General features: G+C 38.9%; 1 protein-coding gene and 1 long non-coding RNA gene across 2 annotated transcripts in view; one reads left to right on the top strand and one right to left on the bottom strand.

Annotated features, from left to right (window-relative positions):
- Positions 1–17,393, top strand: part of RAB3C (RAB3C, member RAS oncogene family) — a 134,434-nt gene that overhangs the window by 63,410 nt on the left and 53,631 nt on the right. The window contains exon 3 of the mRNA XM_086868285.1: positions 1,606–1,724. Coding sequence (XP_086724411.1) covers positions 1,606–1,724 — 119 coding nt within the window. The remainder of the gene's footprint in view (positions 1–1,605; positions 1,725–17,393) is intronic.
- On the bottom strand, positions 974–4,369 carry LOC111941498 (uncharacterized). The gene is made up of 3 exons (XR_002870051.2): positions 4,297–4,369; positions 1,369–1,531; positions 974–1,178 (listed from the first exon to the last, which is right to left on the bottom strand). It is a non-coding gene; the product is annotated as an uncharacterized LOC111941498 (long non-coding RNA).

Genomic DNA, 17,393 nt, shown 5'->3' with positions numbered 1-17,393 from the left:
CTTGGATTTTTCCTTTTTTTAAAATCTAAACGTGTCTTCTGTTGCAAGTAAAATCTCCTTTTCCTATTTTATTAGTTTATGAAATGAATACATATGCAGAAATGGAGGCCCACATTCACAGGAGTTCAGAGTCCTTTTGTTTGAAGGAAGTACTTATAGCCTAGAAACTATTTCAGAAAACGTATCAAGTATGTTTGTTACTAGTTAGTCTTCTTTGTGGGAAGGTAAATGAAACAGATTTATCTGTAATCTAAGGATAAAAACTAATCTATTTCCTAGCTATTAAAAAAATTGCAAATAATTATATTAATTTTCAAAGTTTGTTAAAATTAAATATGTCCAGATGACCCATTAATTACAGGATTGCACTGACGTATGTCTCCTGTAATGCTATTAATGGCTTAAAAATATTTAACAGCTATGCCAGAACATGAAATAGTTATGCATTTCCTGTATTTCAGTTATTGCTGTTGTGTCTCAATTTTAGTGCAGACATAGGTGGTTGTATCACAGAATCAGAGAATACTTAGTGTTGGAAAGGACCCGTTGAGATCATGTCGTCCAAACGCCTGCCAAGGCGGAGTCACCCAGAGCAGGTGACACAGGAGCACATCCAAGTGGGTGTTGAGTGTCTTCAGAGAAGGAGACTCTACAACCTTGCTGGGCAGCCTGTTCCAGTGCCACCCTCAGTGTAAAGTTCCTCCTCAAGCTGAGGTAGTACTTTTTGTGTTTTAGTTTATGGCCATTGTTCCTTATCCTATCATTGGGCACCACTGAAAAGAGTCTGGTACCGTCCTCTTGGCACCTGTCATGAAATATTTATATTATAATTATAAAAGTATTAATGAGATTTGCTGCTAGTCTTCTTTTCTCTAGACTAAACACCATCCTAGACACTGCATTAAATATATTAAAAGCTAGTTGCTACCCTGAAAAGTTGAATAGAAATAAGGAAAGCAAGGAGTAGGAGATAAGATTTATATTTCTACATTTATTGCTTTAAAGACAGTTAACTAAGATTAGGTAGAAAACTGGTTGAGGTAAGGGACTGATAGCAAATTTCTTTTTTATTGCCAGATATGATCCTTGTTTTTAAAGCACTGCCACACAGTCTTTTTATTTTTTTTTTTTTCCCCCTGTCAGCAGAAAGGTGTGTTGATGCTTGTTGACATAAGCACCTGTAGATTAAAATCACAAGAGAAGAACAATTAGACATTGCTTTTTGTTCAAGATAATTCCTGGCTTCAGGAACCATTCTGTTTTTTTAATGAAGGTCTTAAGATGCTGTTTTGTTCCAGAATTTTATCCAGATTTTACTTCTGTCCCACTGGGAAGGTACAAGGCAGGAGCAGAAGAGAAAGTTCTTACCCAGCTCTCAGGGTGAATAAAATGAATCACTAATGAGCCAGGATATGTGCACTGACAGGGGGCCAAGCTTTCTGCTGCTCTCCACTCTCCCCTCATGACAGAATTGATATGTCCCTCCTATTATGATCCAATGCAGAGTTCTCCTATTTCCAGAGCTTTCTTTCTGTAAAAGTAAAAAAAAAAGAAAAAATTGTCAATTTATGTGCAGTGTAAAATTTTTGTTTATTTTTGTTTCAGGACACAGCAGGCCAGGAGAGGTACAGAACAATTACCACAGCTTACTACCGGGGTGCAATGGGTTTCATTTTAATGTATGACATCACAAATGAAGACTCTTTCAATGCTGTGCAGGATTGGTAAGTAAAAATTGGAATTTACATTAAATAAATGCTCAGAGAGTATGTGTGATATCACTTATCTCCTGTGACAGTGTATTGGAAAACTTACTTTCAGATAAAATGCTCAAGCTTCCTCTACCTGAATATATGGTAGTGGGTGGTTTCTCAGTCAGGAAAGACAATGAATATTTAAATTTTTTGTGCATATAATTAATTGTAACCATTGTGTTTTCCGTAATTTCAGTTCATGTACATTATTGATGCTACTAAAACCAGAAACATGCTAATGTGGAGACTAATGGCTAAGATACCAGAAAATGTTCCCATACTTTATGGAAAAAAATTTGATACCATGTTTGAGGGTCATTTTTTAATTTTTTATCTGTAGCTGGATATACATTCTTCTGTCAGTCCTGCAAATCAAATGTTAAAATGAGCAAACTCTGTCAGAACAGCAGAACCCCTGGAATGGCTGGAACTTGATTTACCTACTGTTATGTGAATGTCCAGATGTCTCCAAAAAAGCGGAGATAGCATTTTAATCACCCATGGGTCGGTCAGCATCCAGACAATCTAAAGCTTTTTTAAATAATGCTAAAATAAAAGGAAAGCCAGAGTTTCCCTCAGTGATATTTTTTACCCTTTAAGAGTTATTTTAATATACAGGAGCCTTCTAGCAGTTTTCTGAGTGTTACAAATAACATTTGTCATGTGTGCTCCACATGCTCTCTTGCATGTAGTATCCACAGGACAACTGTGTTTGAAAGAGGATTTTGTTCAGAGTTTGTGTAATTTGTTCATTATATTTGTTTGGCTTTTTAAAATTTATTTTAAGATATGTTCTGGTGTGTACTCTTCTCAGGACAGAAAAGGTCAAAAACATGTTTCAAACTTAAAAAGTAGTGATGCTGCACTGCCTGTTTTTAACAGAAATTGTTCCACAGCATTAAATCATCCAAGAGAAAGAATTTTCTCTCTTTCACAGAATCACAGAATCACTAGGTTGGAAGAGACATTTATGACCATCAAATCCAACCCAGCCCTAACACCTCAACCATGCACTCGGTGCCATGGTGCATAAACCATGGCACTGAGTGCAATCTTTTTATAAACACATCCAGGGATGGTGACTCCACCACCTCCCTGGGTAGACCATTCCAGTATTTTATCTCCCTTTCTATAAAGAACCTTTTCCTAATATCCAGCCTGTATTTCCCTTGGCAGAGCTAAACACTGTGTACCCTCATTCTGTCAGGTGCTGCCTGGAGAAAGAGACCAACCCCCACTTGACTACACCCACCTTTCAGGAAGTTGTAGAGAGTGATAAGGTCACCTCTTAATCTCCTTTTCTCCAGACTGAACAACCCCAGCTGCCTCAGCTGTTCCTCACAGGGTTTGTGTTCCAAGCCCCTCACCAGCCTCATTGCCTCCTCTGAGTGTGCTGAACATCCTTCCTGAACTGAGGGCCCAGAACTGGACACAGCACTCCAGGTGTGGCCTCACTAGTGCCCAGGACAGGGGGACAATCCCTGCCCTGCTCCTGCTGGCCACACTATTGCTGAGCCAGGCCAGGATGCCATTGGCCTTCTTGGCCACCTGGCACACTGCTGGCTCATGTTCAGCTGCTGATACCAGTATCCCCACCTTCAGTACTGGCACTGTTTAGCCATACTCTTCTACTTACTATTGTGGTAGAAGGTGTCACAGAACCCATGGAGCACTTTCCCTCTCAACACCTGGAATTTTTTGCAGTCTGTGTAAGATGAGATTCATCATTTACCACTCTGAAAATAATAACTGAAAACCTTAGCTTGACGCCACTGCAGTAAAATAGGATCTTGGGTTGCCTAGCATGTAAGCACCAGGGATGTAGTCATTCATAGCTCTCCAGGGGAAAGCGGCAACTCCAGACTGTGTCCCATCTTTTCTCCATCGAGTTGTCTATATTCCTGTACACCAAATTGCTCTTATGAGCAACTCCTTCAATTTTTAAGAGAATCTATAAGCTTGCATGAGTAGTATAAATTGGATAACTATCTTCAGACAGTTGGACGTGTCCGAGTAGAGTTTGATACTCCAAGAGGAAGGAACCTTTTCTCCCTGTGAGTTGTTATGACAAAGAGATGTTTTGCCCATGTTGTACAAGCTGGAAACATTGTGTAAGTACCTGCTGTCACACATTTTTGAGTACTGCTCTGTTCAACAGTGTGAAGCAGTCTCCTACCTAACAGGAGGTAGCTGGAAGTGTTAATTCATAGATGCTGCTGCAGAAGTTTAACAAAAACAGGGAATCAAGGAGTACACCAGTCTTCCAGCTGAACCTGCAGATGTGACTGCCAATGGCACTGCTTCCTGGCCCTGCCAGATGAAGCACTTTCTTGCTTTGCCCTGCTTTTCATCGTCCATGGGCTGATTCTGTTCTAGCACTGGGTTGATAATGCCTTGTCTAGGACCAGCTGTGATCTGAAAATTTCATTGTCCCATCTCCAGGCAAACCAGATGGCATGCCATGTATTATCTCTCTTTCCTTAACACAAAGACTTCTTTTATAGCAAGTGTAAATATAAGTACTTATTATTAATTTTCCCACCTGTTTGTTTTCCAGTCTCCTAGATCTGTTATGTTTGGCACTCTTTGTCTCGTGGTAAAAAGTAACTAGGCTTCATGCTAATTAAAAAGAAGAAAGTCACCGTAAAATGAAGCAAGAAAATATTTAAAAGCTATGGAGTTCTTAAGTAGAGTCATTATGAAATATGATTTTTCAATCATTTTTATCTAGGCATTTTACAAAGAGTTGACAGCTTTTACAGAAATTTGGTGGAAAGATGGGATTGCAGTATTATGCGTCGAGAGCTACTGAGAAGTCATCTGCATGATGAAAGGAATGACAGATATGCTGAGTGCCTCACTTGTCAGGATAAGACATAGATTTGCCTGTTATTTGTATTTTTAATGTCAAAGCCCAGTTGCTGCTCTTCTGTTCTTCCTTTTTTTCATTACTCCCATCTCACAGCTCATAATTAATTTTGATCAGCCCTGGCTTCAATTTTGATAGTAATTGCACAGCTTGCTTCTGAATGTGAGAAAAGTTAAAGAAAACTTGCAATTACCAATGCTGCAGAAAAGCAAGCATGGCTATGTGCAGGTATCTGTGTCTTTCTGAAAGTTATGGGAGGAGAGATCAGGAGATTTTAAGTCCTTTTGGGGCTGAAAGTGCTTTTCTCTGTGATAAATATGCCTCTCTAAGCAGTAGAGCCATTTCACATATATGCACAACAGGTCAAATCCAAGTTCAAATCACATCACATCAGCTTCAAGACTTGATCTAGAAACTGCACTGTAGTCAGAACAATAAATCTACAGGTACCTTTTAGGCTTGGATAAAGGACTGGTTTAAAATGTATGTTGGGAAGATTTTTTGTATTAAAAGGTATTTTTTTGCAGCCTGAAATATGACTGACATTTTTCCTTTTTAACTACAGATAGAGATGAATAATGGTTGTACCTCTAGATTCATATCTAAGTCAGCATAAATCTACTCAGCTGTGAAAAATTCTATAACAAATGTTACTATTAACATTTTACATTAAAAATTTAGTATCCATAATTTTATCTAATTAGCACCTATATATGTAGTATGTAGCCATGATTTCAGAGAGAGTGCATTTGTGCTGAAAGTCTGTCTGCTAGCAAAAACAGCAAATCAAGCAGGCTTTGAGTCAGCAGTTCTCCTACGGAACTCTCCTCAGAGTCGGAAGCTGCCTTTACTAAGAGGCTTTTACTTTCAGCAATGCAGCTAATGCTGCAAGATGTTTACCTTAAAATAGCTTAATGCACTTTGGTCATGCCATCCTAAAAAGGTGAAGATTTTGGGAATGGATGTATTTCCTTTAAACAGGAATCAGATGTAGGGCATCATTTTCTGCTTGCCTGGGTTTTAAAGTAGAAAAAGGGTATAACCAAATAACCAGATCTTTCCATTTAGCTCAATTCTTAAGACAGCATCCAAATGTTTCAAGAAAGTGACTTAATGGGATCTATTTTCTTTAGAAATTCCTTCTAATTAAATTTTAAGGGGAAATAGGTGAAAGTTGAGAGTGGCTCAAAGCCCCCTTAATGAATATTTTTTAGTTCAGCTGTAGTGTCACAGTGTTCTAGAAGTTCCAGGGAAATAAATGTCTCTGAGTTGAAGTTAAACCTGTTTTTACAAATCCTTTTCTAGACATCTAATGACTTAATTTGAAGGAATTGAAATAACCTTATACTCAGCATGTTTCTTATGCAGTATCTTACTTAGGTCAGAAACAGCAGGTATCTAAAACATGATCTAAAAGGCAGAAATTTTATGTTCCAGGTTGAAAGCCTAGATGTGAAACTTCTCTAGGTCTGAAGGATGGATGGGGATAGAGCACATGGTGTATTATAGTTTTTTACACTCACTCTGAGTTGCTCCTCTGCACCTGAAAATGTCCCAGCTTCAAATGTTTGTCCAGAAATATCTTTATCACAGTCTGGTGACTGCTGAAGACACTGATGTAGAGGGGTCCCTTGTGCATGAATTTAACATCTGAGAATTTCACACTGCTGAAATCTCAGATTCAGGGATGCTTCCTCAGGAAACACATAAGGCTGAAGGAGTCTAAGAGGCTTTGAGCTCTTGATGATCTATGTTTTGTAAACCTGTCAAGGCGTACAGTATCAGTTTTTCCTGCATTTTTGGCTATGGGAGCAGGGAGGAAAGTATGCTAGGAAACACTTTGATTACCCTCACCCTTTAAAAAATCAGCATTTGTGAAAAATAATATGATGTATGTTTTTTTAACGTCCCTGTTGGAAAGATTATGGTTACACATCTTAAAGAGTTCACAGGGTCTTCCATGAAAGGTACTTCTCTTACTGTTTTTTTTTCTTTTTCTAAAGTGTCATTTTAACTGCCCCCTTCTCCCCTGCTGCAGACTGCTCAAGACCATTATCTCTGAGAAGAAATCATCTGTCAGAGGATACTGTTTTATGACTTGACAGAGCCTCAGTTCCCAGCAGACAATTAGTGATTTTAAGAACCTTATCACTGTGTTTACTTCTTTATTTTGACAAAAATTATTTGCAGAATTTAGTACTGACCAATATACTCAGAACAGCATGAAAACTAATCTAATTTAAAATTAAAAACAGAATTAAATACTGATTTTGTGTTCTTCATCTGTGCCCATAACACATGGGAGGTAGTTATTGAAAAGTAGGTCTAGGCAAAGACCATAGGAATGTCGTAAGATAACACCAGAGCACATCCTGAGCTGTACAGTATTACTTTAGCCATTACTAGAAATGTATGTGGGGTGTGAAGGGCTGTGTTCTTGTGATATACATATCTTGATTAAATTATTCAAGGTATCATTTTGATGGCTTTAAAATAGAACCTTACAGAGTCTATGCTACTATCAATTCAAGATACCACTGAGAATTAAAGCATGAAAAATACAAAAGTTTTCACTTTCACATGGCATTTGGTTACTGGATTTACCAGATATGTCAGTAGTAGTTGTCATTCTGCAACAACAGAGTGAAAAAATTCTTTCATTTCTTTGAACTTTTTCTGTCCATTCAACACCTCAACTGAACTAGAAGTTGGCAGTTACTGCTACAGTGCATTAGAAATTGGGTATTTATGTATTCTGTCATAATGGGAGACATGATGGCATTTTTTTTCATAGTCACTTGGAGAAAAGAAAAAAACAAACTGGAAAGGATGTTAGCATGTTACGGGCAAATGTAAGGAGTCCTCAAAGCAAACTAAGCCATTAAGCTAATGTCAGCACTGCTGCACACATTTCTAAAGGGCATATGTTCAAAACTTCTTCCTTCTACATCTAAAACTTCAGTCTAATGTTAATGCTTCACATAAGTTTGATATACAGACAGACTACTTTTCTTTTACCTCTCGATACTGAACCTAGTTCTATCATTTAAGAAAAACCCATTCTCTGCTGTATACCAGGGAACAAATCTGGAAGGTTCCTTTAGGCAAATTTAGCCTCCACCTCTCTTTGCCAAAGCATGAGCTGCCTGCAGCAGCTGATGGGGTCCTGCAGCACAGAGGGCAGACACGTGCCATGCGTTCAGCGCCCACGCGTGTCCTCGGGAGTCCTGTCCCTGGGGACACTGCCTGGACACGGCGGCACTGTGCCCACTGTGACCTACACACAGGCTGAGTGTCTGCCATGGGGCTGCCAGCAACCTCAGCACAGCCACACAGCTGAGAGCCAGCTGGGAAAAAATACTCAGATGGAGCAGACAGTGTTAAATGTATATACAACTTGTATTGAAACACACACACACACACACACACACACACACACACACACATAGATATAAAATAACTTGTGCTTGATACCAACATGTATTTAAGCAGATTCCCTTCAGTTGCTTTTGACATATTCATAGTTTTCAGCCACTGAGGAGCAAGGAGTTGCACGCTGGTGGATAATTTCATGTCATTCTCCTACTTAAAACAAGATACATGCAAATTATATGCTATGGAAAACAGAGTGAAATTTGTCACAGTTTGATATTATCCTTTCATTCCTTTCATCTGGGCACAATGGGTAAGGGGCAAGAGAAATGGTGTTACTTATGACAAAATATAACAAAAATGGGTTTTGCCATTTGAAGTATTGATAGTAGTTGCAATTACATGAAATTTACCATTTTGTTTTTTAATGCTTTCTATTGAAAATGCACTTTTGTTATGCATAAAATAACTCTAAAATTCTTTTCACTTTTATCTTCACTAGTACAAAGACCAGTGGAAAACTAAATGGTTTTTTTTCTGAAAAATAAATTTTCAAATTTAAAAATATTATTAAAAAAAACTGTGAAAAAGTTAGTATTTGTGGAAGAAATGTTTTGGAACTCTGTATTCCAGATCAGTTTTCTTAGCCATTTTTCACTCATAATTTGCTACAGAATTCCTGTTGTAGGAAATTGCATACATCAAACAGTTCTCTAGGGTGACATCTTGTCCCTCAAGTCTGTCATCAAATTTTTTTTCACAAATGCTAAACTGGTGCTAGCTCAAACTGCCCACATGCTTTCCAGTTTTAAGACCTATTCCAGTGTCTTCCACAGTGTGCTTCCCAAGATACCAAAAAAATAGGATCCCCACATTTCAAATGGAAGGACAGGGCACAGCCCTGGATATTTGAAGAGGAGTACATACTGCAATTCAGTTTTCCTAACAGAGAAAAGAAGCATGTATTTAGTATGGAAAGGAGAGAAAATCTTGAAAACAGATAATTTGGGGATTTTTTTACGGTTCTACACAAAGCTGGATTTTTTTCCCCAGCCAGCTCCCGGCACCGAGCCAAGAGTGGGCTGCTCCTCGAAAGCAGGGTAACTTAGGGTTTATGCTCTACGGCACTGGCTGTACAGCGTCGAGGGCAGGAACAAGGATGAGGGAGAGGTCTTCCATGTGGCCTCCAAAAGGGATTTACTCTCTTGAAGGTTCCAGGAAGTAAAGACAAAAGATACAGGGGTACAGCAACTTATGTGTGGGGAAGGAGCAAGGGCAGTGCACCAATAATAAACCGATAGGGAAGACTTAGGGGAGGAGCACAAGGTGGGGTTACAGAATACATAACCCAATGGGGAACACAAGTGGGGGAGAGTGGGGCACATGGGCCAATGGGGCTTGGAGGAATAGGGGAATTCCAAAGGGGACAGTCCAGGCAGGCGTTGACACAAGGGAGGACTGACAGTGGGAGGGGGAACAGGGAACATTCGGGAACAAGGGGCAGGTGTCAGGGTGGATTGGCAACTGGGGTAGGAGGGCACAACTGGGACCGAAGTATTAACATGGGGGGCGTGGGGTACAACTTAACAATAAAGGATGTAATTGAATCATATATAATGAACAAAAATGCACCGCAGCAGTTCTGTAATTTTCAGAAGATTATTCATGGTAGACCAAAGAAAAACATTGTGTCATCCCAAATATTTCATAAAGTCATAGAATCATAGAATATGTTCAATTGGAAGAGACCACTTAGGATCATCAAGTCCTTCTCCTGGCCCTGTGCAGGACACCCCAAGAATAAAACCCTGTGCTTGACAGAATTGTCCAAACACTTCAATTCTGTAAGGCTTGGTGCTACGACCACTTCCCCAGGGATCCTGTTCCAAAGCTCTGCCACCCTCTGTGTGAAGAACCTGTTCCTGATAAACTAATCTTCCCCTGATTAAGTGTCATGATGTTTCCTTGGGTCCTGTTACTGGTGACAGTGGTGAAGAGATCAGTGTCTGCCCCTCATCTTCCTCACATGAAGATATTGAAGACCACAACGAGGTCTCCCCTCAGTCTTCTCCAGGCTGAACAGACCAAATTACCTCAGTTGCTCCTCATATGGCTTCACTTCCATCCTCTTGTCCCTCCTTTGGATGTTCTCTAATAGGTTGATACCTGTCTTATATTGTGGCTCCCACACTTGAGAAGAGGCTGCCCCAGAGCAGAGCAGAGCAGAGCAGAGCAGAGCAGAGCAGAGCAGAGCAGAGCAGGACAATCCCCTCCCATGCCCAGCTGGCGATGCTGTGCCTGATGCACCCAGGGCTGCCAGGGCACTGCTGACTCAAAGTTTTGTACATGCCGTAAAGTATTGTCCTCTCTTATCACTGACTCTGCCAATGCATGGCTTTAGGAAAACTCTCCATGAAAAGGGACAAACACCTCTTTTTCTAAAGGCTTTTTTCTAAAGGTTTTTATAACATTTGATGTTAGGATTAAACATCATTCTAGCCTGAACTACTTGCTTTGATAAAGATACTTTTATTTTGCATCCTACTAAACCCTGAATTTAAACATGCATGTTACAAATAGCAATTTCTGCAAATGCTTATCAAGGTGGTTTGTGTCTGAAAATAGCAAACCTTTGACTTAAAAGTACAAACCTCGTGAGAAAATATTTTCTGTAGGTTTACTGTCCAAAAACTAATTCATGAGTTATAACAGTAGATCAGGAAAGACAGATGTTTTTATGGCATTCCTCATTCTTTTCTATTTCTATACTCTTAAACCATAGAAAGAACACATTTGTGGAACAGAAATTTTTTGGATGTGGTCCTTGGTCTTATTAGCTCTTACTCACACTTGCTCCTTTCATTCATTTTGTTGTGGGACTAAAGGCTTCTGTAGAAGCACTGCTCCCTTGAACCTCCTTCACTGTAGACGTGACATTTTCTTAGATACTAGACAGCTGTCCCGTATCAGGGTGTCCATTCAGCTGTCCTCAGGTGCATCAAACCCTACAAATGCTGCCAGTGGGAATTCTTCTGAGAAAGAGGAGTAAATACTGACAGAGTTCCCTCAGGGTGTACTGTGTCTTTCTTTTCCCTCTAATATGAGCTCAGGCATTACAGTCAGTAAGTTACTGACAGCAATCACACACACAGGTTCTACTCAGTCACCAACTGGTGAGTGCAGCTCCTCAATGCAGCTTGTCTCAGCAACATGCTTCAGGATTAAGTCACCCTTGACTTACACTGGACCTAATTTGCTTAAATAACTTTTTGTATATCCATACCTCTATGTGTCAGCTGGCTTGCTAGTTGATTAGGGCAGCTGTTGGCCATAACTAGACATGAGCAATTACCACCACATTGCAGTCTCCTTGTTAGCACCAGCTGCAGACTTGCTGCTACATTATGAGTGTGGCTGCACCTTCTCTATACCTACCACCCCTGCAGATAAGGGCTGAAGTTCTGGGGATTGATTTATTCTCTCTTTTGTACCTGGTCTGTGGTAAAGATAGCTGCATCACTCCTTTCCTAAGACCCTTTTCCTCAGTCATAGAAATGTGGTGGTCTGTCTGATTATCTAGGAAAACATGGCAAACTAGGAAATTATGCCTCTCTCTCGTACATGTGGCAAGAGGAGAGCTCTGGCTTAACTATCCCCATAAACTTGTTTTGTTGGACTGGAAATTTCACTGTGAAGATTTATTGTGCGGTTGATGAGGTAACGTAAATATTCAGCCATTCAGAGAATTGTTATTCAATAAAGGAGGTGTCTTCCAATCTGTACCACATCCTGCTCTACTTCAGATATGATCACTGAGGTGAATAAAAGCAAACCAGATGATCAGATAAGTATCTGAACGATGCTGTGCTGAACTTCCATCCATTAATTAGATTATGCTAAGGTATTCTTAATGAGATTTTCAGTTTTATCTGTTTTTTCCTATGATAATGATTTTATTTTTCAAAATGTTAAAGTGGAAAATACCTTTGACAGGCTAGTGGTGAGCTACTAGCATTTATCAGAAAGATAAACAAACTTAGGGTTGGTAGAATATAATAGTATGCTAAAGAAGGTATATGAAATGCTGAGTTTAATATTTAGCAAGTCTGTCCAGTTTATAGTTACAAACTGCCAATAGTAAAAGAAACAAACCCTAGTATATTATAATCCACTCACAATATTTACTTTTGTTAGTAATAAAAGTAATAAAATCTTGTGGCAATAATATTTTTATTGGCTGAGCAGTAACTAATACACTCTTCTTATCTCCTTGTGAATATATGTTGACAGAGTTATACAGTTGCTCAGCATTCCCAAATGAAAACTCTCCTTCCAGCCAACAACAGGAGTCCAATCAGTGACTTAGTAATGTGTCTGAACAGTTTCCACTCTCATCTGATGCTGCAGATTATCCACTTTTCTCAGTACTCTAATGTTCTGAATCTGTTACTCTTCAGAGACATATCATGATCCCTCTACCACAGTCAAAGCTTGAGATTTGCTGATGGAGCTGTTGCTTTGGGGTTTAAATTTTGCAGATATCTTCTGTGGGTTGGGATATCTCAGTATCATTAAGACTGCAGTTTCATTCATGCAGCCAGGATGATTTTTGTACAAAATCTCAAAGAAACAAGACTGTGTGAGTCAGTAGTAAAGCAGTGTACAATTTTGTGGGCAGTATGAAGTTTAACTGAGTCCTTCTCCCTTATGAACTTTCTCACCTCTGCCCCTCTCTCCCCTCCTTTCCTCTGCACATGATTTCAAGATGCCCTGTTTCAAGTGTCAAGCCCTGGCAGTTGTGCAAGTAAATTAGCTATATGAGATACAGTGTATATGTGGGGGGGTACAACAACTTCTATTGAAATTTTTCCCCCTGGTCAAAAAGTGCTGTTAATTTCTTGTTATGAAACATAAACTACAAAGTGACACAACAACGTAACCTGCTGGTAGTGGTTATTTTCAAAGCATATCCAAATGCTAGTTAGGTGATTGAGATTGTCTTTCATCAGAACATTGCAAGGCTTTGACCATTAAACTAAGGCATTTGTAATGAATGCTTAATAATGAAGGTTTTCAGCCCCCTTTTTAAGTAGATTTTTTCCTAATTTCATTTGTAGTGCTGTGTTATGCTAGTCATAACATTCTTAATTAATAAAATATTAAGAAAATAAAGCTTTAATTGTAACTACAGTTTAGTACCATCATCATTCTGCCAAGGATCCCTAAAAAAACTTGTCTGTCCTCTTAGTGTCAGGTGAAAGCATGTTAAAGACAAAGAAACATTTCAATTGGTAGATTTATGAATTTAAAGTCATTATAAAATAAGCAAAAGGAAGGGAAAAAATCTTTTCATTCCAAGTTAAAATTTCTACTTCTACCTGATGCTTGCTCGTATTTCCCACAATACAAGAGGCATTACATTCTCTTTAAGTAGGACAAAAAAACCTGCCTGCTGTTTGGGCCAAGATTTTGGATGTTTATTAAATATGCTTTAGCAGAAAACATACTTTAAAAGCTGAATTTATCCAGATATTTTGAGATACATTTACAGAATGCGCAACAGAAACTGCACCTTCAAGGTAACAAAATGGTGTTAAAATACCCCATAGAGACCAGAGAAGGGAGTGTCTTTCTGCTTTAATCCTTCTCTGTTGCTGGCCACCAAATACCTCAGTGGTTGAATATGTTGCAGTTGCCTTTGGATAATAGTGCAGCACCACAGAAACCTGTGACCAATCTGAGATGTCCCAGGGAGAGTCTGGAATAACAATGTTTCCAATACATAAATTAAATTGCCTCATCCATACCTCCATATCAAGGTGCAGTGCTCAGTTCTGCATTCAATTTTTTCTTGCAAAGTTATGCAGTTGTCCCTGAGATTAGACGCAGCATGCATTGCTTCAGCAATTTAGGGCTAGGTTCAGGCAGTGACAGCTCAGTGATAACACGAGTGAAGTATTTAATCTCTACATCATTACTTCAGCAGGAGGCTAACAGGTATAGTTTTATTGGAGTTGGGAAGAGGGAAGTAGAAGGCATTGGTTTGTGCACAACTCTGGGAAGCAGCAAGGAAACTTGGAAGAGCAGATACTGCTGCACAGCAGATTAGTATTAACTCTGCCAAGGGCAGTAGTGACTTTATCCTTTCTTCTTTCTTGATACCATTGTGATTTTAAAAATTCAAACTAAAAGTTGATTCCCCATGACAACATGAGAAAAGCTGTACCTGTCCATTGTTCACAGCAGGGAAGGCTTTCCTGAGCTCTTCGCTTCCCTCTACTTGTAGCAAACATGCTCTGCCATAAGTTCGCATCATGAAGAACTCTAAGGAGAAGAAAAAATCAATGTTTTTTTATCTTCAATTGCCTTCTCCCACTCGTATGATACATCTCTATTTACAGTGCTTTGTACACAGCAAGAGAAAAGAAAATGTTATATCAATTAAGAAGCAATTCAGACAGAACAGTTCCCTTGGAAAACCATAATACTGACAAAACTGATCTCAGGCAAAATTGGACAGACAAATCTGCATGACATCTTCAATTTTTCCATATCTTCATGATATCCCCAATTTTTTTTTTAAAATGGGCCATTTAGATGATGCCTGGAACAGGCTTACCTAGAGACAGATGCCAAAGTTAAAAAGTTAAAAGCAGTTATATTTAATGAAGGGCCTTCAGGTACTTTTAAGGAGACACAAAGCCTCTCCAAGGGGCTACACCCAAGATGGACAATGGTCATGAGTTTTTCAGTCAGATATAATTTGGTCTATTTGCATACCAGGGGTTAATTCTCCAATTATAGCTTCAGGTAATGAAGTCATATATCCCCAGTTAACTCCCCCCACTTCCCAAATTCACTTTTGTTTATACTTTTGGGGCCTGAGGCAGAGGTTGTTCTTGGTTCTCAGGATTACAAGGATTGTTTTGTCTGTCCAAAATGCAAAGAGGTCTTACAAACACTCTATATGGAGCTCAGAGTTACACACTAATGCAATACAGTATCTGAAAAATATAGAAGCTAAAATCTTAAAGCATGAAGATGTAGACTAAGCAAGAGAATTAGCATCTGTCACTACCTCATGTGTCATGAGGTGGGGTTTTTTTCCTATTGTTCCTGGAGGGAAAAACTCTTTAACAAATCCTTATTAATTGAACATATTAAATTCTTGTACATTAGCAGAGGCAAAGTGTACTAGAGAAAGCAAAAATTAAGGAAAAGCATGAAGCACATTCTGCTTCAAAACAATTCTGAAAAAAGAGCAAGACTCTAGCAGTTTCTTGTGCTGGTCAGTGAGAGGAGCCTGTGCATTACGGCTCACTTGTTACAAGTGAGGAAGTAGCAGAACTGACTGTTACAGCCTCTGGGAGAAAGGGAGAGAACAAAATATGAGCCAGGCAGAATGGACGGGAATGCAGACCCTCCTTTGATGTAATATTTAGCATTAGTCCTTTCAGTATAACAGAGCTGAGTGTTACGGCCTCTGGGAGAAAGGGAGAGAACAAAATATGAGCCAGCCAGAATGGACGGCAGTGCAAACCTTCCTTTGATGTAATATTTAGTATCAGTCCTTTCAGTTTTGCTTGCTTGGAGAGGATCAGCAAACACACCATTAAGACTCAATGACAAGAATTCTGCACTTGCAATTAAAAAAAAAAAGGAAAATAAATAGATTAAAATTGTTTATGTAAGCTGTGGTAAAGTTGAGAAAAATAATAAGCATTTACCTTATTATATGTGACATATATATATATGTAGAAGTCAAATATATATAGTATATAACTTTTGTATTGTATTTTTAGATGCATAAATTGAAATTATCCATTTTTGCCTCTCTCCTTATTTAGCACATCCTTTTTTAATCTTCATATTTTCTAAGCTTTTAAGCTAGAAATGCTCAATTCTTTGCATAGAAGCTAAAGTCACAATTCTGAGCAGATTTAAAGACATTTCCTTCGTAGATCAAGGGAAATCAGTATTGGTAGTTCATCTAAAATACAAATGCTTTTTTGGTTTTTATAATCTTCTCAGAGTTTTGTTGTCTATGCATATTTGAGTGAGTAGACTACAAAATATAGAGAAGTAAGTGGGAATGATTAGGAAATGTTGCCTCTAGCAACTAATACAATATCTGTTAAGAGAGATTTATATTCTGAAAGTCATGGGTGTTTAAAATGACTTTCTAGTCTCCATGGAAACTCTACTGAATTAGTTACTGCAGTCACAGCTTAGATATATAAACAAAAGCAAGGGTATGATGGCTAGAGGGAAAGTCTGCATTTATCTGTGGCAGTTAAAGGGCTTTTCATAGTATCTACCATAGTAAACCAATCTTCCAATCCAATGGGCTATTAAAAATCCAAAACCTAATCTTTTCCTCACATTTAAGTTAAGGTTTTAAACTATAAATAGTTAATTAGGTGTCTTCGATTTGCTTTCCCAAAAGTGAGAACTCTCAGGACTCATATTTTCAAGAAGTTTGGGATGTGTTACAAGCTGTGTTATGAGACTATCTAAACTGCAAGCTTTGAGCTAAAGCTGAGTTTGTTTTATTTCCAGTTCAATTCTCTCTTTCCCAATAAAGTCATGCAAGGAAATCTATTCAGAGCTTACAAGAGCTTACAAGTCCTGTCAGCTTGATTTGAAGTGTGCCAGGAGGAGGAAGAAGGGAATTGTGGAAGAGAGTGACAAAACTGTGATTCTCTCTAAGATTCCAAAAAGTGATGCTGATCTACTCAGCAAAGAGGGAGTGCAGACAGAGAAAGTGAATGGTCTGAGGCCCTATCTCATTTTTGGAGGAGATGGAAAAATCCCAAATGAACAGAAAATAAGTTTTTAAAGAAGGCATCTGAAAAAAGAAATAGGCCCTTTAAGTCAACCAAGGAGAAGCAAAGATGTTAGTCCAGATTGGTATTTAACGCTGAAGAGTAGGCTTATTTGGCTTTTTTTGTAGAGAAGAACTGGAATGCAATCAGACATCCTTCTGAGCTTTCCCCAAGCCAGATTCTGCAGCAGGTAAAGGGCAGAAATTCTTGCTGAGGGTCACAGTACTTGCAGTGGAATGGAGATCACAGATCTGCGGGAGATATTGCAGGGACCTGTGGGAAGCAGAAAATGCTATTAATCAGAGAGAGCTGAGTGAGAGCTGTGGAATGAGGCAGTTTGAGCACCCACTGTGACTGGGATGAAGCAGGCAGGCTCACACACTAAAATCACGGTGGAATGGTTGCTGGAAGCTTGTCTTTGTTTGGTATTTCTGTTATTGATCTTTATATAATTCATACATGCCCTCACGCTGATTTCCCTCCTTGGTCTCTATAATATCACTTTAAAAATAATTTTTCACTGTTTTCTGGCTATCTTCCATATCCTCTGTTTTTGTTGGTGTTAGTTTTTCT

Source organism: Cyanistes caeruleus, chromosome Z, assembly GCF_971803275.1.
Source record: "Cyanistes caeruleus chromosome Z, bCyaCae1.hap1.1, whole genome shotgun sequence".
Lineage (NCBI taxonomy): Eukaryota > Metazoa > Chordata > Aves > Passeriformes > Paridae > Cyanistes > Cyanistes caeruleus.
This window is presented reverse-complemented; position numbering and strand designations above follow the sequence as displayed.